This window comes from Heterodontus francisci, chromosome 1 (assembly GCF_036365525.1).
Source record: "Heterodontus francisci isolate sHetFra1 chromosome 1, sHetFra1.hap1, whole genome shotgun sequence".
Lineage (NCBI taxonomy): Eukaryota > Metazoa > Chordata > Chondrichthyes > Heterodontiformes > Heterodontidae > Heterodontus > Heterodontus francisci.
In genome coordinates, this window is record NC_090371.1 from 249805405 (window position 1) to 249825992 (window position 20588).

Here is a 20588-nt window from a genome sequence, read left to right on the forward strand (position 1 = left end):
CGACATGAATCTTGTCACACTAGAAGCAGAGATGTTGCTATCATTTTCTAAACATTCCTTCAGTGTATTATGGATGTGGTGAGTTGGAGTGGAGGTGATTAACTCCAAAAAATGAATTTAGATGCCAGGAAAATTGTGTCAAGTTTGGCTATGTGCCCATCATCAGTGATCTTTTGGTTCACATCATGTTTCTGGTTTAGCTCAATTCAAGGATCTGCTTATGGTAATAGGAGGCAATTGGAATGCTGTGATGGGCTATTGTAATTCTTCAGTGTGAACAAAACATCATTGCCCCATAGCAGCAGTGAGATGGGGAAATTGAAAAAGAGATGGGCCTGTTTGATCTATGAAGGCTACTGCATTCAATAGATGTTAGGCATTTTGTTTCTGTTTTGCAGAATGTGCATTATGTGAATTATTTTCATCTGTCAGACTTGTACCAAATTTTTTGTTGCTAATTTTATCTCTCCTTCCGCTCTTCATTCATCTAATAAAGGCCATGACTGCTTTCTGGTTTAGGGTTCCACGGGTCCCAAGCACTCCCTGTTAACTCACTCAATTGGCCATTCTTCATGTGCAAGCCTTCGTGTTTCAACAGCTATTCAGCCACAAGTCCAGTTTTGTCCTCTCAAATGCATACTTCCAATTTAGGAATGGAAACAGTGGCCCATTTACCCTCCGCATCCCAAAGATTGTGGTGCCTCTTATAGCTGCATAGTTGAGATCAACAAACTCAGCACATATCAGTCATATGTCTTGATTGCATGGTTCAGCTATGCACTGAGTAAACTTACTGGGGGGGAGAAATTCAACTCAGAGCTGTCCACCTTTCTGGTGTAAATTCAGCTTAAAGCCTCCAAATTTTGTGTTGTGACCCATCACATCCGAGCTCTGCTGGAATTACACTGGATGCCATGTTGGTGCAGTTAAATTTTAGTCATCCGGCACATCTGCCTGAAAGAGGCATTAAACTCCTTGAATATACAGATATTTAAATAATATTAAATTCAGGCACAAAGGGCTGGAACTTAGGCTGTGCAAGCTGCGCCTAGTAGTATTCGGCATTGAGTGGCCTAACTATTGGTCTGTGAAGGCAGGAGGACTCAAAAAAGCAGCTGAAGAAATTTTCAGTTTTTATTTTTATGAGCCCAGGAGAATCTAAGCACACAAAAAAACCTCCAGCCTGTCCATACAATAATACCACCACCACATTACCTGAATCCTTCCCTGCCCCTAAAACCAGCCTCCCATCCGTGATGATGAGTTGCAACAGGGTGCTGATTTGACGTCTGCAGCTCGCCAACAAAACTCAAATAACACCCGCTGCCTACTTCAGCTCGGCCATCAGGTCTGCAGGGGCAGAGTGAGCAGACTCATCACTCTCTGATTTTATGCCCATTTTGGGTGCAAGTTGAATTTCTCAGTATCAGAGTCATCGGGGGAATTATATATAGCAAAAGTAATTTTGTCTTTCCACTCAACTTAGGTCTTTACATTAGAAAACTAATAGGAACCTCTAACAAGGTGCTAATTTAACTATACATATAACAAAAACTACAACTACTGAAAATTTAAAATGCAAACAAAATATTCTGAAAATGCATAGTTCTATCAGCATCTGACACCAGTCTTTTATCAGATACTAAGGGTCTTGCTCTGCATTTCCAGTAGTTTCTGTTTTTATTTCTAATGTCATTCATTATATGCAGGATGAGATAGATAACTTTTGAATAACATCCATGAAGCTACAGTGAGTTTGGAATGTGGCAGAAGCTTTCATTTGTGTTTGAGGATTTAAGAGAAAAGGAGTAGAAGTGAGAGCTCTCAGCTGCATTATTAGAACTTTAATGATGAGGACTGGGATTCTCCTTTGTGATTCTGCCGACATCAGGGTGGAGAATGATTCAGTCAACTGCTGCCTCACCCAGCAATCAGGTTTTAGTGCCCCTGCCAGCATTGCAGTGCCGGTGCCTGTTGAAGTTCCCTCATGCCACCACTTTCTGGGATCACCTTGGAGAAGGTGGCAGTGTGTCCTGGGTAGTGGCAGTATCAACCCTGAGGTCCCCACATGAAGGAAAAGGCATTACAGTGATCTCCACTGCTTCCAATCAAGTTCTCACTTAACTTGTGTAGGAACTGTTCATTGCAAACCTTCAAGATATACTGATCTTCTCATCTGTGGGGCCCTACTGTCCATTTAAATGCCCAGACTCTTATTGTGGTATTGCAATGGCATTCTACTAGTATTTTGTGACTGGGCAAATGTGGGCTCCTTTTTGAGGGCAAGGGCCCCACCAGGAGCTCGCCATGCATTCAGGATGAACCCGAATTCAGTTTCCTGCCTGAACATTGTCATTGGGAAAGCAATGCCATGATCTCGGTAGCATTACTTTATGAGCATAGTGCTCATGCAGGCCAACTTTTTCATTTAATACTGCTTCAACAGATGAGACCACTGACCTGTGTATTTGTAACCTTCTGGCTCAGTGATAGCACTCTTGTCTCTGAGTCAGAAAGTTGTGGGATCAAGCACCACATTGAGCTCAAAATCTCGGCTCACACCCTAATGCAATGCTGAGGGAGTGCTGCACTGTCAGGGGTTATGTCTATCAGTTGAGATGTTAAACCAAGGCTCCGTCTGGTCCCTCAGTTGGCTGGAAAAGATTTTATGACACTTTTTCAACAAAGAGGAGGGGAATTCTTCACAATTCCTGGTCAATATTTATCCCTCAACCAACATCATTAAAACAGATTATCTAATCATTATCACATTCCTGTTTATGGGAGCTAGCTGTGTGCAATTGGCTGTCGTGTTTCCTAAATTACAAGACTTCAAAAGTATTTCATTGGTTATAAAGTGCTATGGGATGTTCTGAGGTCATGAAGGTGCTATATGTCTTTCTGTTTTAATGTGTAGAAAATAATTCCGATTAATCTGGGTCTATTGAATGTATATTTTTGTCCATTTGTGGGAAGATTCAAATATAAAAATATGGTGGAGGACTTGAACAGTATTATCAAGGCCTTAAACTTGTTTACATGTAAGTCCAAGTGGCCATTATTCAGCAAGTTAAATGCTTTGGTTAACTCATAATTAAAGGCAGGACCAAAGTAAAAAAAGAAATTGCATTTAACTGAATCTAATACCACAGGTTTTGAAACAGCCTATGAATTTCACTTTCTACTTTATATTAATCCAGTGAAGTCTCAACAATTTTACAGAAGCTTCAAATAAATCATAAAATGCTTTAATATTCTTCGTATTGATTTTAGTAAAACGTTATGTTTTGTTTAACTTTTGTCAAGTCCTTAATTAAGGGTTAACTGATGCACACACCTTGCTTCCCAATCAAAGCACTTCTAGTTGATTACTTGCATTCAACCTTGATGCCAAGGAGTCTAACATTAGCCATTCTGTTTTCACATGCTTAATATTTTATTTGCTTTCAATCAGTAAAGCACATGCCCCCAAACGAGTCTGCTTTCTCAGGAAATGATGTGCAGAGTTTTCATGGTTGATTAAGCACTCACTTGGCTCTGAATCACAGTTTTGAATTCAATATTTGATATTATTTAACATCTGGAGATTTATACATTATTAGACTTTAGTGACGATGGGTGGAGAGTGGCTGGAGTCAGTGCAGGTTAAATTAATCCTTCAATGAGGTGTATAAAAGCAGCTCATCTAATGTAAACGGAAAAGTAGTCAGTGTCTATTATCCTGTGTACTTAACTGAACTAGACACACATGTGTGCTCAACACTTAGTAGGGGTAGATAGTTATAGGAATTACTTTGGATACTGAAGAACAGAGAGCAGATCCAACATGCATAGAGAAGTTTCCCAATGAGGAAATACGATCCTGAGCTGTACAGCACTGGAAGATTGTCCTTTTGGTTTCTGGTCTGTGCTGAATTGGTAGATCCAGGGTAGGAATTGGGCTGGCTACAACTGGCCAGGATTAGAGAGAAGGTTCTGATTAGAGAGAATGTCCTGATCCAGTGACCTGAGCTGGAGGGGTTTTATGTGAATATTGGGTAAAGAGCAGTGGAGTAGCCCTGTTTATACTTGCTATCTAAGTTTTCACTTGAAGAACTGCCACTTTGGTGAGTTACAATAAGAACCTGCACCTGTCAGTCTTATTCTAGCATAGAAAGATGGTACAGTAAACCAGTTAATTTTATCTTGACATTGTTTACTTCACATGTTCTCTTTACTGAGGCTGTTGAGTGTGAATTAATCCAAATGCACTGATTGCGTTTCTTTTATTTTCCTTCCTTGAACAGCTACAGCCTGGTTGGCGGTAACTCCCAGTTTTCCATTAATCCATCTACCGGACAAATTATCACAAGTGCTCTGCTGAACAGAGAGAGCAAAGAAATGTACAGTTTTGTAGTGGTAGCTACTGATGGAGGCATACCTCAAGCCCTGTCCAGTTCAGCCACCATGTTTCTAACTGTTTCAGACATCAATGACAACCCTCCCAGGTTTCGTCATTTCCCATATGTTACACATATCCCAGCACCCACAAATGCAGGTAAGCAACTTTATCAAAACCATGCCAAGGAAAAAGGAAGACATTTTGGAAACTCTAGTATGGCAGGTAGCATTGTCAGAACAGATGAGACAGACAAATGGAAAGAATGAAATAGGGTCCTTAGAGGAAGTGGGTGGGGAGGAAATACAATCAAGGTAGCTGTGGGCACCAATGGGTTTGTTGTAGACATTGGTGAACAGCCTATCCCCAGAAATGGTGACTGGAGAGGTTGAAGAAGGGAAGGAAAAAGGCAGAGATGGACCATGTCAAAGTATAGTTTGTTATCATTTCTCCAAATTAAAAAAAAAATGTTCAAATTAACAGATATTAAATAATGTAGCACAGATTACAAGGAAACCTCGCAGAAGTTTGACTCTCCATTAAGTAATGAAAATGCAAATAAATGCACATTATAAGGATAAATGAAATATAAATCATGAGCGCAGTGTTCAGTGAATGATCTTTGAAAGAATTTTAGCATAGAGAGATAAATCTGCTGACTAAAAGCAGTCCAAAAACACTTGTAGTGTACTATATTTTGACATATTAGTGCATGCATATTTCGCATCTCCCTGCTGTCAGGTTTTTAAAATTATTGATGGCAAAGGATGGGCAGCAGGATTTGTGCTTTGAATTAGTTCTGGATAATGAAACAAGTTGATTTAATTGTCATTGTTTTATGTGTACCGTCCTTCTTTAGTGATTTGTTTTTTTTATTCGGGATGGAACAGAATTTAAATTGTTGGCCACCAGCCAAATTAATTCACTGTGATGTATTGCTGACGTATAACTATATATCAATGATATTACCACAGAATTTCCTTCAACTGAACAAAACCATTTTTAGCTGTGAATCTCGTTTCATATTTAATTTATGTCAGCTCACTACTTCAAAATGACAATTTTAAAGCAACAACACTTTCTGCTCAAACTAACTAATAATATGTAATAAGCCCTTATTATTTGTTCAAGAACTGTAAAATCGGTATTTACTAACTTCTATTGCTTCCTGAGAATTTACTTTTGATTGTCTCCAACAAACATTTCAAGAAAGAGCTTACAGTTAGGTAACACTTTTCATGACCTCCGAATTACTGAAAGCATATCAGTCAACAAAGCTCTTTCTTTCATCAAAAGGGTCGAGAGAAAAATGTTCCTAATGAGGTCTGAAAAGGGGGATGGGTGGTTTCTGTTTGGTTCTGACTGTGGGGGAGGATTCTTTACTAATCTCCCCTTTGTCCCAGAGGACACTCCTGCCTGCAGTTATTTGTACAGACTCTACTGCACTTCCCACTTGGCACTTCGACTAGGTGAGGCAACACCCTCACGATTTCTCTGCCCCCTAGAGGTTTCTCTTTGTCTCTGCAGGTTTCTGTAAATGCTCTTAGCAACTCTAGTGGAGTGCTTCTAGTGTCTGCATTTACATAGGAGGATGTGGGGTCTAACTTTACACATTTTTCGGGGTTGGCTGACCGGACAGTAGGGATTTTCATCCGGAATTCCTCCTAGACTTCCTTTAACTTGCCCTCTTGGTTACTTTTTCCCCTTCCCTGTCTAACGTTTTGCCCGCCTTGTGCCTGCCTGTCCTTTTTCGTTCTTGGCTGGGGTCCCTTACAGTTCACCAGCCCGATGCTGGAGGGTCCTCCTAACACCGGTACAGGACTTAGGGGTGCAAGTTTCACTGTAGGTTGGGGTTCCCCCTCAACCTGGCACATGTGGCAACTCCTGCAGTACTCCACCAGGTCTATGTAGAGTTTTGGGCAGTTAAACTGCTCTCTTAAGTGAGCTTTGCTCTTTCGTATACCGGCATGTACAGCTACTGTCTTCTCGTGGGCCCTTCTTAATATTTCTCTCCGGTACCTCTGCAGCACCCCTAACTGGTGAACTACTGTCCACTCCTTGCTTTCAGGTCTGTGAGGAGAACTCCATTTCCTCATCAGTACCCCATAGCAATAGTAGCAATCGGGGACTCCCTCTGCTTCAGTTTCAGACTGGGCAACCTGTGTTAACTCTCGCAATACTGGGTTGGCTCGTTGACCCTCATCTAGGGAAAATCCATTTAATTCATTCACTGGGTCTCCTAACTATCCAAAGAATGTCTCAGACAGACCTGGTCATCTGCCTGCAGTGCCAGTTCAGTCTCCTCTGGGGGAGCTGGTTTGATCATGACCTGATCCATTACACATTCAGGGAAACATCAGGGGTCCGTCTCCTGCCACTGCCCTGTCTCTCTGACATCCTGCGGTCTTTCTTTCACTACTGGGTGTGCTACCACCTTCAACCCCGCCAGATCATTACCTAGGAGCAGGTTAACCCCGTCCACAGGCAAACTAGGGACAATCCCTATGGTCACTGGTCCCAAAACTAGGTCACACTCCAGGTGCACCCGGTGTACAGGTACAGGCATACACTGCCCTCCAATGCCATTCACCACCATACTGGTGTTCACTGCACTCTCTCGGGGAAAGGTCAGGCCTTTTCCGAGTAAAAGGGATCTAGTGGCCCCTGTGTCCCTGAGAATCACTCTGAGCTTGCCTGTCCCACCCGAGGGGTATGGGGTTACTTTCCCTTCAGACACAAAACTCTGATAACCTTCAGGAATCCTATTGAATTTTCCTGCACTTGCAGCTGTCAGCTTCCTGGGTCTCTTTACTGCAGTTAAAGCCATAGGTTGTTCTGTTGGGCTTTCCATCAGGATTCCTTCTTCACCGAATGGGTGTGCCCTGATTAACCCTACATGTTTTCCCTTTAGTTTCCAGCAGTCAGCTTTTAAATGCCCTTCTTTATTACAATGGAAGCACACAGGTCTCTGGGTCTCAATCTTGCTCACAGCACCTTCCTATTTAGCTAGAAGAGCCCTGTGACTCCTGCTTTTCTTTCTCTCCCAGGATTGCTTGGGCTCCTATCAGCTTTCCACCCTTTGTCCTTTTCGGATTTGTGGGGGTGACTAGGAAAGGTTCTCCCCTGGGAAACCGACTTATAAATTAAAGCAAACTCATCAGCCAGAAATGCTGCTTGCCGCGCTCTCTCGACCCGCTGCTCCTCTACACGGGTCTTCATGGAGAGTGGCAGAGAGTGTTTAAATTCTTCTAACAGAATTACTTCTCTGAGATTCTCATAGCTGAGCTGTACTTTAGGACCCCTCAGTCACTGGTCAAAAGCCAGCTGCTTACCTCTTTCAAACTCCAGATAAGATTGATTATCTTGCTTTTTGAGGGTTCTAAACATTTGGCGATAGGCTTCAGGTGCTAATTCATATGCCCAAGGATAGGATTTTTTGACTGTTCATATTTAATGAACTCTCATCTGGCGACAGGGAATAAATCTCATGGGCTTTTCCAGTTAGCTTACTTAGCAGTAAAAGAGGCCAGGTCTGAGCTGGCCATTTTATCTGCATTGCCAATTTCTCAAAGGACAAAATAGTTCTTCTGCATCTTCCTCATTGAATTTTGGAATTAATTGAGCTAGTTTTAACAATTATGTACCCGGCCCTGAATTATGCTCCTTCATATTGGCCATGCTTTGACTGGGGTTACTCTGTCGCCCCCTAGTTAACTCAAACCGCTTCAACCCTCTCTCTTTGCATTCTTTCTGGAAGGTTCTTTCTCTCTCCTCTCTCTCTTTTTCTTCATGTTCCTCCTGGAAGGCTCTTTCTTTCTCCCTCTCCTGCCTCACTCTCTCTTTTTCCTGTCTCTCCCTTTCTCTATCCCTGTCTCCTAATTCAAGTTTCCTTTGTTCCAATTGTATCTTTACTAGCAGTACCCTGTCTGGTTCTACTTCTAACACTGCTTCTGCTTCTTCAGATTCAAGGAAAAAATGTTTGGCCACTAGCCTTAGGAGTTCCTAGCCTTGCCACGTACAGTGATCCCACACTGCTTAGCCATTTTCCTCAACTCCTCCATAGACAGTGATTTGAACTTATCCCAAATTTCTTCACCCTGGCTTGGAGAGCTACTAGTTTCAGTTGCAGACATGTTAGTATTCAAGCGCACACAACCACAAGAAAACCTGTATTGAAATCTTACTCTTTTTTGATTGCGAACAATTTGGCTGCCCACTTGCAATTTCTCTCGTTTGTCTGTGGGTCAATTCCGGATGCTAGCAACCAAATTTCTGTTATGTCATGCTGGCCCCCATCTGCCAAGCATGAGGCATATTAATTTCGCCAAATGGACATTAAATTTCAGATTGTTGTTGAAGTGAAGAAAGGACTTGCTTTGAAACAGTTGCCATATCTTGGTTGGAAATACATTTGCATATTAACAGACAGTGTTTGGAAGGACAAAGCAGCCATTCCTTGACACATTCAACCCACAATGGACTTTTGAACACCAGACATTGAAGGTAGTGGAGCTCGCATTCCTGGTTGACTGCTAAGATGGCCGAATACACAAACGGACATGGTCAAACCAGCTAGTCACATGACTAACCTGCTGGGCAACCTGAGATTTTTGCATTTGTACAAACAGTTGGGCAGAATGCTCCTGGACTGAGAAGATCTCTCCTGGCTGGCTCACCGCAGCCTCTCCTGTCTGCCTCCTCCCATCTCTTTCTCACAAGCCTCTAAATCCACTGAGGACACATGAATCCTAAGAGAGAAAAGTCTCCGACAGCGAATAAGGTTTAAGAAGAATACTGGGCCCCAACCTATAATTAAGGACTCTACAGTGAGCTTGAAGAACCATAACAAAAACTCTTCAGATATTGCCTCAAACCTTTCCACTTTATTTTTCTTCTTTTCTGTCTCTATTTGCATGTGTGTTTCACATATGCATGCTAGCGTGAGTGCGTCGTGTATCCATGGGCATTAACCGAATTAGAGTTTAACTTTTCTTCTTTCAACCTAAGAAAGCCTGTTTGCGCTGGTTTATTTGCCTTATCATTGGAAAGCGGTGAACAAGGATTCACCAAGGGGGAGGTAAAAACACAGTGTGTTTAAAATTAAACCCTGTTACAGTAAAACCAGGTGAAGGCTGAGAGGGACCCCGAGACAAACCTTTCTCTTTGTCCTTGAACCACAGGAATGTATGGAACCAGCAACCACTATTGTGGTCCATCTGACCAGTTCCAGTGTCTTGGAAATATATCTGTTCTCCACTGGTCGTCAGCATTCTCACAGACTGTTTTTCTAAGCATGTTAGCTCGTGAGGCTTGTCTTGTTTTTAACCAATTTTATGGGTTACCAGATTGTCTCTAGCTTTAAAACTGAGAGTGGCTACATAAGAAGACTGAAAATATGCGGGATTTTCCACTGCAGTCATGAACCCAGTATACTATACTTAATTCTTGTATTCTAATAGCAGGTCTTAATGTTATTCACAAAGAACAGGGCACTTTGCATTGTTGGACTGCAGTTTATGGCATTGTATCCTTCACTTATTGTGCACGTGAATAAAAGTTTTGAGTTCAAGAGCAGGAACTATAAAACAAAATATTAAGAATTTATCACCAGCTCTCATCACCTTAAATATCCTATTAGAGGAGATTATTATTTCCATTTTCTGTGACTAACTGGCTGCTCTCACTCGTAAGTTTAACATGCCTCAGTCAACAATTGATTTCATGCTCCATCCTGTTAATTAAAAGCATGCTGGAAAGAGACATGGTATTAATCACATTGTCACTGTCATCGCTGTTTGTGGTAGGAATTAGGAGTGAATAAGTGGAATTAATTTATTCTGCTTCGATGGCTTCAAAGTTTGAACTCTGTATTCCGAAAATGTCGACTTATATTTTTCTTTCATATGCAGATGAACCTCTCTTTTATTTCCAGCTTTTGTTCAATGAGTATTGTTCTAATGGTTTTACAAATAGTTGATTGTTCAAAAATTAATTTAGGTCTCCAAGAACTTCGGGTGTCTATTGTGTTTGTAAACCAAGATCTCCTCTGTCAGCATTTGGACCACGAACCCAGTCAGTGTGAGGATTAATTGACTATTTCCAAACCTTATTCTTTTGAGCTGAGGCATTTTTCACTGCTGTGCTACAATGAACTTAATGAACTAAGTAACCAGCCTGTAAGACCAAGAACGTAAGCAAATAGTGACTTGACTGTGCTAATGATCAGGATATATATAGAAAGTAATTGGTAGTTCCTCTCATTTAATGCACCACCACCAGAAAGATAACTGATATTAGCTGTTGAGATATATATCACTTTCTAATACAATCTATTCAAAATAGCTGATAGGATTGGTATTTCTTTGTAATGTTTTGTAGCAGATCTACTTGAATTGTGTGCACAAAAACAGTCTCCGAATAAGTTTCCTTTTCCTCCTGTATGCAGGTTCATTCGTGTTTGCTGTGACAGTCTCTGATGCTGATGAAGGCCTGAATGCAGAACTCCAGTATTCCTTGACGGGAAGAAATGTGGAAAAATTCCAGATTGATCCAAGCCGCGGTGCTATCATGGCTGCCCAAAAGTTAACTGGAGGCATTGACATAACTGTTACTGTTAATGTTAAAGACAGTGGAACGTATCCAATGTCAGACTCCACCACTGTGACAGTGAGATTTGGAAATGAGGCTGATTTTCCTCAAATCAATGCAGGGCAACAGACTTTTATATTTCCGGAAGACCAGAAGATTGGTACCTATATTACAACAGTGTCAGCCTCTTCCACAAGGAGTCACGTAAGGGGGTCATTATCCTATTATATAGCCAATGGTAACCTTGGTGATGTCTTCCACATTGATCAGCTTACAGGGAAACTTGTTCTCACGAAGCCGTTAGATTTTGAAGCTGTTCAGAATTATGTGCTGTGGATCGAAGCCAGAGATATGGGGTTTCCTCCCTACTCTTCCTATAAGCAATTGGATATAGCTGTGCTAGATGTCAATGACAATGCACCAGTTTTTAAGCAGGATCCTTTCACGGCACATGTAATGGAGAATACCTTCTCACAGAAAATAATCACAGTTGTAGCAGAAGATAAGGACAATGGTCCTAATGGTCAAATAGAATATACCATAGTGGATGGTAACAAAGGCAATAATTTCAACATCAACAGAGAAACTGGTGATATCAGGAATACTAGACAATTGGACAGAGAAAAGAATGCCCAGTACAAGTTAACTGTACAAGCAACTGATAAAGGAGCTTCTTCAAGGAGCTCTTTGTGTCATGTCATTATCAACGTCTTGGATGAAAATGACAATGCTCCAAGATTCTCACAGATATTTAGTGCTCAAGTACCTGAAAATGCTGCTATTGGCTACACTGTGACACGTGTTACTACTTCAGATGAGGACACTGGAGTGAATGCTGTTAGTCGGTACTCTATAACAGATGTAAGTCTTCCCTTCTCCATAAATCCAAAGACCGGAGATATCACAGTCAGCAGGCCTCTGAATCGAGAAGATGTGGAACGCTACACAGTCAAAGTTTATGCCCACGATTCTGGATGGACAGTGAATACAGACATTACTGTTTTTGTGACAGATGTAAATGATAACGCCCCACGATTTACTCATCCTTCATACTACCTAGATTACCCAGAGCTCACAGAGATTGGCTCCAGAGTTACTCAGGTAGTAGCTACTGATCCTGACAGTGGCCTTAATGGTCAAGTATTTTACTTCATTAAATCCCAGTCAGAATTCTTTCGAATAAATTCCAGCACAGGAGAGATCTGTACCAAACAATATGTAAAATATCACAATTCCACAGGTTCGAACAATCTAAATATAAACAGGCACAGTTTTATTGTAACGGCCTCAGACCGAGGTAGAATTCCCTTGATGAGTGAAACCACAGTCATTATCAACATTGTGGACAGTAATGACAATGCACCACAGTTTGAATCTGAAAAATACTTCACTCCTGTTACTAAGAATGTCAAGGTTGGTACAAGGTTAATCAAAGTCACTGCAGTGGATGACAAAGATTACAACCTGAATTCAGAAATAGAGTATCACATTACTGGTGGAAACAGTTCAAATCAATTTGCACTGAACAAGAATAATGGTTGGGTGTCTGTTGCTTCCTCTCTGAGAGTCAGTGTGAATAAAGTGTTTTTAATCATAATTACAGCAATGGATAAAGGTAATCCTCCCCTGTCCACAAGATCCACTGTTCGCATTTTGGTAACTGAAGAGAATCTGCACACACCTGAGTTCTCTCAGAGCCACATTAGCATCACAGTTCCTGAGAGCCTCGCCACTGGAACAGTCATTAGAACTGTTTCAGCCAGAGATAAAGATGCTGATATGAATGGGTTAATCAGATATAACATTTCTAAAGGAAATGAGGCACGATTGTTCTCTATTTTTAATTCAACTGGTGCTATTTCTCTAGCTGGACATCTGGATTATGAGTCTCAGCAAATGCATGAACTGACCATAAGTGCTGAAGATGGTGGTTGGGTGAAAAGAACTGGCTACCTTATCATTACTATTCATGTGACTGATTCAAATGATAATGCACCACTGTTCAGTCCAGATGAGTACTTCCCAATTATATCAGAAAATGCTCCAAGTGGTACAACAGTAGTTCAACTAAATGCCACAGATGCAGATTCTGGAGGTAATGCTGTGATAGCCTATGCAATTGAGACAACTGACAGCGATCTTTTTGTCATTAATCCAAACACTGGAGTCATCACGACTCAAGGATTTTTGGACTTTGAAACAAAACAGAGTTATCATCTATATGTGAAAGCCTTTAACATCCCGGATGAGGACCGCTTTAGCTTTGCCAATGTTTATGTGCAGCTCAGTGGTGTGAATGAATATGTCCCACGGTTTGTGTCCAGACAGTATAGTTTTGAGATCTCAGAAGCTGCTTCGAAAGGAACCACTGTTGGGGAAGTATTTGCAAGTGATCGAGATCTTGGGAATGATGGAGTAGTCAGTTACCTACTTTTTGGTAAAAGCAGAAAAAAAGGGTTCAGGATTGATGAAAAGACTGGACAAATTTTTGTATCAGGGCAGCTTGATCGGGAAAAGGAAGAAAAAATTTCTTTGAGGGTTCTGGCTAAGAATGCTGGAAGCATCCGTGGATTTGATGTTGATGAAGTCTTTGTGAATATTACTGTACTGGATGCCAATGATCCTCCTGTTTTTACATCTGAGGAGTACTCTGTACAGACTAATGAGGGGACTGCACCAGAAGCTCATGTCATTTTTGTAAGTGCCTTTGACTCTGATTCAGTTCCCAGCTGGAGCAGATTCACTTATCGCATTGGAGCTGGAAATGAAAAGGGTGCCTTTTCTATTGACTCACAGTCTGGCCAGGTTTCAGTGGCAGCAGAACTGGATCGTGAGTCCATACCTGTATACAACCTCTCTATTTTAGCTATTGATTCAGGAGTGCCTCCAGCCACAGGTAGCACCTATTTACTTGTCAGCCTGGAGGATATTAATGACAACGGGCCTACTTTAACATCCATGAGCGGAGAAGTTGTAGAGAACCAACGTGCAGGGGTTATAGTGATGACACTTAATGCCACTGATCCAGACCTTCCACCAAACCAAGGTCCATTCACCTACCATTTGCTCAGTACAGGCCCTGCTACCAGCTACTTCAGTCTTAGCTCCGAAGGGATCCTTACTACAACTAGAGAAATTGACAGAGAGCAGATCAGCGATTTCTACTTGACAGTGGTCACTCGTGATTCTGGCACTCCACAGATGTCTTCCACAGGAACTGTGCATGTCACCATACATGATCAGAATGATAATCCATCTGAGCACAGAACAGTAGAGATATTTGTTCACTATTTTGGAAACCTATTTCCCGGTGGGGTTTTGGCCAGTGTGAAGCCCCAAGATCCAGATATTTTGGATACTTTCCGCTGTACTCTGACTATGGGGTCTACAACTCTTTTTAGCATCCCTAAAGGTACATGCAATCTAAATTCCCAGCCAAGGTCAACAGATGGAACTTTTGATCTGATTGTCCGTAGTAGTGACGGGTTACACAGTGCTGTAAACAATAATGTCCATGTTTTCTTCACGGGATTCAATAACGTGACCATAGACAACAGTGTCCTTCTTCGCCTGAATATTGCATCTGTCGAAGATTTTCTTACCAACCACTACCTTCACTTCCTACGAATTGTTAACTCTCAGCTCGCAGGGATGGGAACTGCAGTGCAGATCTATGGTTTTTATGAACAAGATGACAAAACATACATAATGGCAGCTGTGAAACGATTTAGCAATCAGTATGTAAGCTCCAGTGGGGTTGCCACTTTTTTTGAGACCATCAAGGAAACCTTACACAGACAGAGTGGAGTACGAATAGACTCAGTGGACCATGACCCTTGCACAAACAACCCATGTCGGAATGGTGGAAGCTGCGTGAAAAGGCTTGCCGTTGGTCCGTCATTACAAAGTGAAGAAAGCATCCCAGTGGTCGTTGTGGCCAATACAGCTCTACAACCATTCGTCTGTCGATGTCTGCCAGGATATTCTGGACATGCCTGCGAAACTGACATAGATGAATGTGTTCCATTCCCTTGCCACAATGGTGGAATTTGCCACAATTTAATAAGTAGATTTTCTTGTACCTGCCCTGAAGGATTCATGGGCACTGCTTGTGAAAGAGACATCAATGAATGTCAGTCAAATCCCTGCAAAAGTGGTGGAACTTGCCAGAACTTCCCAGGAGGTTTTAGCTGTGCTTGTAAAGCCGGATATACAGGTATTTACTCTGGGAATCCTCTTTTTAATTCTTTATTCAGTAATAGTTATTACAAAATACATTCATTACTTTTTGTCTAAATTGTTTTTTTTTGTGGATATTTTGTGTTTAAAATAACAATAACCTTGAGAAATAACTTTTTAGGCAGTTGATGGTGCCATTGTGCTGTGCAAGTCCTTGGAGTTGAATGTCCACATGGTTAATTCCTCAACTCTGAGAGGCCAGTAAAGGAATGTAGCAAACATAAACAAGGTTTTCCTCCCCCACCCCTCCCCCCATCCCAAGGTAGTGAGGGAAAATCAGAGAAAGCACCAATTCGGGCCACCCTTACATGCTTCCTGAGGGTGGTCACTGAGTGACAATCACAGAATACCAGTAGCAGGTCGTCTGCTCATTCTTTATCCTGAAGGCTAGCACATGGGGCAGGAAGCCTCGAGAGGGTATAAAAGAATGCATGACAGGGAAGATAAACTAAAATCTCTCAATGTGCTGATGCACTAAGATACTGGTCAAATATGTTTGAAGAGAAAGTTACTTAAGTTATCTAAATTGAGCAATTGTGGTTGCCATTGGGTGTTGAGATACCCACCAGTCTCCACTTAGCGGGTTGGATTTTATGGAGCCTTCGACGTCGGGATGCGTGGTGGGGGGGAGCCTGAAGATGGCCCCGGATGAGGCCTGCCATGGACTTCGACACTGGCAGGGCCCGGCCCGATATTACTGACGGCGGCGAAGCCTCATGGGGGCCCCCCGCTGCTCAGCAACAGGACCATAATTTGAATATTTAAATCAATTAAAATAATTAATTGAAATAAACTTACATTGCCTCCCGATGTCCCTCTGTGATCTTTGGTCTGGCGGCCAGGACTCCCGGTCCGAGGAAACGAGGTGCAACACTGGTGGGGAGGGGGGGAGGAAGTTGGTTTCTCAGTGCAGAAGATGGGGGACGGGGTCAAATTAACGTCATGGGTGTAGAGGATTGTATGAAGGGTTGTAGCTTAAAGTTTGAGCAGTTTGGGGGGGGCAAGGTCAGATGGAAAAGGTAAGTGTTTTGAGGGGGTAAGGGCAAATCATTTAATTGTTATTGGGGGGGGTGGGAGAGGGGCAAAAGAGATGTATTTATTTAATTTCATTAAATGTTTCTCAAAATATTTAAATCTGCCATTAGGGCTAACAGTCCTTTAAAAATGGTGTCAATGCCTGCAAATCGGCAGCTAATGCCATTGTGGGGCCGGACTTCCCACCCCATCCACGTGATCGGGGGTGCGGCCTGCCCCAGCTATTTAAATGAGCCATCGCGCTTGGAATCGCAGCAGCTGTTTGGCATGCGGCCTGCACGGGCGGGCCGCCATGTTCTTCGCCGGGCTTATAAAATTCACCCCAGTGAGTTTCCATTTACACTGTAGTTTTACTCTGTAGGCAAAGATGGAAGTAAACAGGAATGAAGGAATGATGGTCACCTCAGGTTGTTCTGACATTCCTTCTTGTAGCTGGTCCTAAAAAAAATTAACAAAAGAGTTGGGAGCCAAGATACAGTGCACAAGAAAGAGATAGAGTAATCTTAACAATGGCTAAAGTGAGACACTTCTAATGTAGTGAGGTGAATATAGCCTTTTGAATTAAATCAAGTTGATTTAAATACCCTAGATAATTTTAAATGTTTGGTTCAACAATTCCTTTTTGTACTGAAATAATAATTTTCTAGAGATTGATAGTAAGGAATTGATTTTTCAAACTGTCACCATAAATCTATTTATACACGTGATTATACTCGTCACGTCATTTTAGAATACTTTTATTTTTATTGCTTTTATTGAGCACCTCAAAAATTTCACAATTTAAATAATCAAGTAGATATTATTTCATTTTAAACCTTTGCAGTGCCTCTAAAAGAAAATAATTTTCAAAAGTTAAAGGGATGAGGGTCTTCAAAAAACCTGGGTCCTGAATTCTCCAGACATCGCATAGTTGGTATTGGAAGTAATTGGTGTAAAACAAGATGTTCTGTTTCCCCCCCAAAAAAGTTGACATATTTTCAGTACAAGAATACATCTGGCAATGTACAATTGCACAATTTGCAGCATTTGTACCAGTAAGCCATCATTTATCAAGTGCAATTTTCCAGTCTTCCTGTAAATGTCTGAAATGTACAGAAAAGTAGTAAAATTGCATTTTTGTGCAAACATGACAGACCAAGTAATCAGTATTAACATCACTTGTATCCAAGAATTTTCTAATTTTATTACCTCTTGTGGATGTATATTATGATTTTTTGAATGAATCATTCACTTTTTTAATGATGGTAAGTGTGCACATGCATATAAATATTTTCATATTTTAAACCATCAGCTACAGACCGAAACAATGTGCCTTTCATCACAGTCCAGCAAATCTACCTCTTATTATGATGGATTATATTTTGCCAGCTGGATTGTGCCTCATTTTAGTTAACTTATTCTACTTTCTTAGGCTGAGGATAATCAAAAGAGATTATCACAGCCCAATGTCATATTAAATTTTAAATCCGTATGCCCTAGAGTTGAGTTAGTCAATGATGTTTTAGGACATTTTGTCTTCTGTTTAAAAAATAGTGCACAGTGGTGCAGTGGTTAGCACCGCAGCCTCACAGCTCCAGCGATCCGGGTTCAATTCTGGGTACTGCCTGTGTGGAGTTTGCAAGTTCTCCCTGTGTCTGCGTGGGTTTCCTCCGGGTGCTCCGGTTTCCTCCCACATGCTAAAGACTTGCTGGTTGATAGGTTAATTGGCCATTATAAATTGCCCCTAGTATAGGTAGGTGGTAGGGACAGGTGGGGATTTGGTAGGAATATGGAATTAGTGTAGGATGAGTATAAATGGGTGGTTGATGGTCGGCACAGACTCGGTGGGCCGAAGGGCCTGTTTCAGTGCTGTATCTCTAAACTAAACTAAACTAAACAGGAGTTGGTGTTCATTTTTCTGTTCTGCCTTTTCTGGAATGATTGTTTCCTGTTTCATATGCTTTATTACAGTAAAGGAATGCATTTTCGTTAAATTGTTTGTTTTCACATTAAGAAACCAGACTTACATATTTGAATATATAAACTTCAGCTTATCACTTTTAGGGGCAATCGGCAGCCCGTGTAGGGCCCCCAGCAGCAAAGGCCACCCCTGCGCCACCACCGCCACCTCACTCCTCCCGCACCCCGCCCCCCCCCCACACCGGCGCCTCCATCAACAAACCCCACCCCCTCGCCGGGGCCTGCCTGACTGTCCCCAGCAAGCCCGCCCCACCTACCTGCATTCCAGGCCTCCACCGCTCTTCCTGGGCCTGGGCCTATACTAGCAGTGGCTATTGGTCCTGGTGGTGCTGCTGAGCTACCATGCCTCGGATTGGCCGTCAGTTCTTAGAGGTGAGATCCTCATCCTTAAAGGGTTGGGGACCCCGCCGCCAGGCAGTTAACTAACTGAGTACCGTAAAATATCCCCCAAACGGAGGAGGCAGGGTTTTATAGCCATCCATTTGTCTACTTGGTCCATATGTTGACACTTACATTCATATTTTTAAAATTTAATTTTAGAATATTTATTAATTGTGCCTCAATACAGGGAGCTGAATTTTCGCTATGGAGGCAGGAAGCAGGAGCCGGGTTTGTTTTCAGGTCGGAAACCCGCCTCTGGAGGAAAATTGATTAAAGTTAAGATTTTCAAGTGGGTGAGCCCTTAATTGGCGTGGAAATTGGTTTCCTGTCCAATTAAGGGTGGTGGGCAGGCTCTCGAAGCTGAAGGGCCAATCAGAGGCCTTCCAGCTTCAGAGAAGTACATGGTTAGTAACCGGGAAGGCGCTTCAACAAGAAGGTGCAATCTCAGCCACCTTTTAAACAAAAACAGAAGAAGCAACCAGGCTACTGTTGTGTGCTTTGTTAGTCTAGCTAGAAGAGATTAGTGAGTCTTCGGTAAGTTTTGAACAATAACTAGTTTATTACATATTAAAGAACTACATACAGCTTTACTGAAGTATGTCTCACTCCTCTGATGCCATGCTGCTTCTTCTCTTCAAATCTCTCTCTCCATGTGATGTCTTACATCATTGTAGGAGGAGGTGTTACTCACACCGTCCCAGACAGTAACCCTTTTCAAACGCTTATACTAAGTGCTGAATTTTGCCAGCCCCTCAACGTTGGGGGTCATGGCGGGGGTGGGGGGCCCGTAAAATTCTGCCGGGAGAGGCCCGCCTCGACCCCTGACACCGAAAAGGCCCCATTGCATTTTACTGGCAGCAGCGGGACCTCGGTGCGGTCCCCCCGCCGCTGAGCAGTGGGGCTTTCATTTAAATATTTACGTTAATGAAAACAAAATGCTAATTAACTTACCTAGTCCCAGCAGCCGTCCAAGCCGATTTTAGGGCTGCCAGCTGCAACTCGTATGCCTTCGGAACTCCGTTCAGAGTTCTGAGGCGAGACACTGGTGGGGAGGGGGGAGGATTGAAATTATCAGGGCGGGGGGAAAGGTGGGTAGGCGGGAAAAACAACTCATATTGGCTGTGGGGATGGTGGGAAGGGGTTGAAGGGCAAATCTGAAGAGTGTGGGGGGGCGGAGGAAGTTCAAGTTGGGACTGAACTAGATTTTATTCATATCAGCCAATAAAAAAAACACTGGGGGGGTTGGGAAAGGACCTCCAGCTTTTAATATTTTTTTAATAAAATGACCAGTGTTAACCTTTAAAAATACAAATCTATGCTACGGGCTTGAAGCCCTTTAAAAACGGCGTCGGCGCCTGCACGGTGGCGCCGGATGCCATTACTGGGGATGGAGCTGCCGCCCCCTCTATGTCATCGGGGGCAGCCGCTCCGCCCTCTCCATTTAAATGAGCCCCCGCGTGAAGTAACGCGTGGGCTCAGTGACGGCGCTTCTGTGCCTGAAGGCCGCCGAGTTCAAAGTGTGCTGATGCGATGTGCAGTGCACCAATAAAATTCAGCCCTAGATCTCCTCCCGAGTCTTTGTCCATATATTTTTTGTGCATTCATTTCTACTTTTACATACTACCCCATTTCCCCTAAGTCTCTGGCATCACAGATTCAATTTGTCAGGAGACTTCATAACTCTCCCTGATCATGTTGTTGTCAGGCTCGGAAGATCAGTAGTCTTTCTCTTAACTCTTGTCTTTTGACTTGGATGGCCTTCATTGAGATTTGTAGTATCCGGTGCTATCTGGTTCAACATCTAGTTCATCCAAATGTATGGTTGATGTCTTTGATGAATAGAAATAAGATTTCTCCTGTTTCTTCTTATAGTACCGTCACACACATCAAAATTGCGATGATACACCATTCACGGGCTAACTCTGAAGAGTTATGAAAAAATAGACCTTGTCTTTAAAAAATGAACCTTTGTTTTAAAAAGTGAACTATGGTCCAAAATGACCGCTGA

General features: G+C 42.3%; 1 protein-coding gene across 1 annotated transcript in view; it reads left to right on the forward strand.

The window, feature by feature from the left end:
* Nucleotides 1-20588, forward strand: part of fat4 (FAT atypical cadherin 4) — a 458079-nt gene that overhangs the window by 344699 nt on the left and 92792 nt on the right. Inside the window, exons 9-10 of the mRNA XM_068042747.1 lie at nt 4287-4537; nt 10824-15182. Of these exons, the coding sequence (XP_067898848.1) occupies nt 4287-4537; nt 10824-15182 (4610 nt within the window). The remainder of the gene's footprint in view (nt 1-4286; nt 4538-10823; nt 15183-20588) is intronic.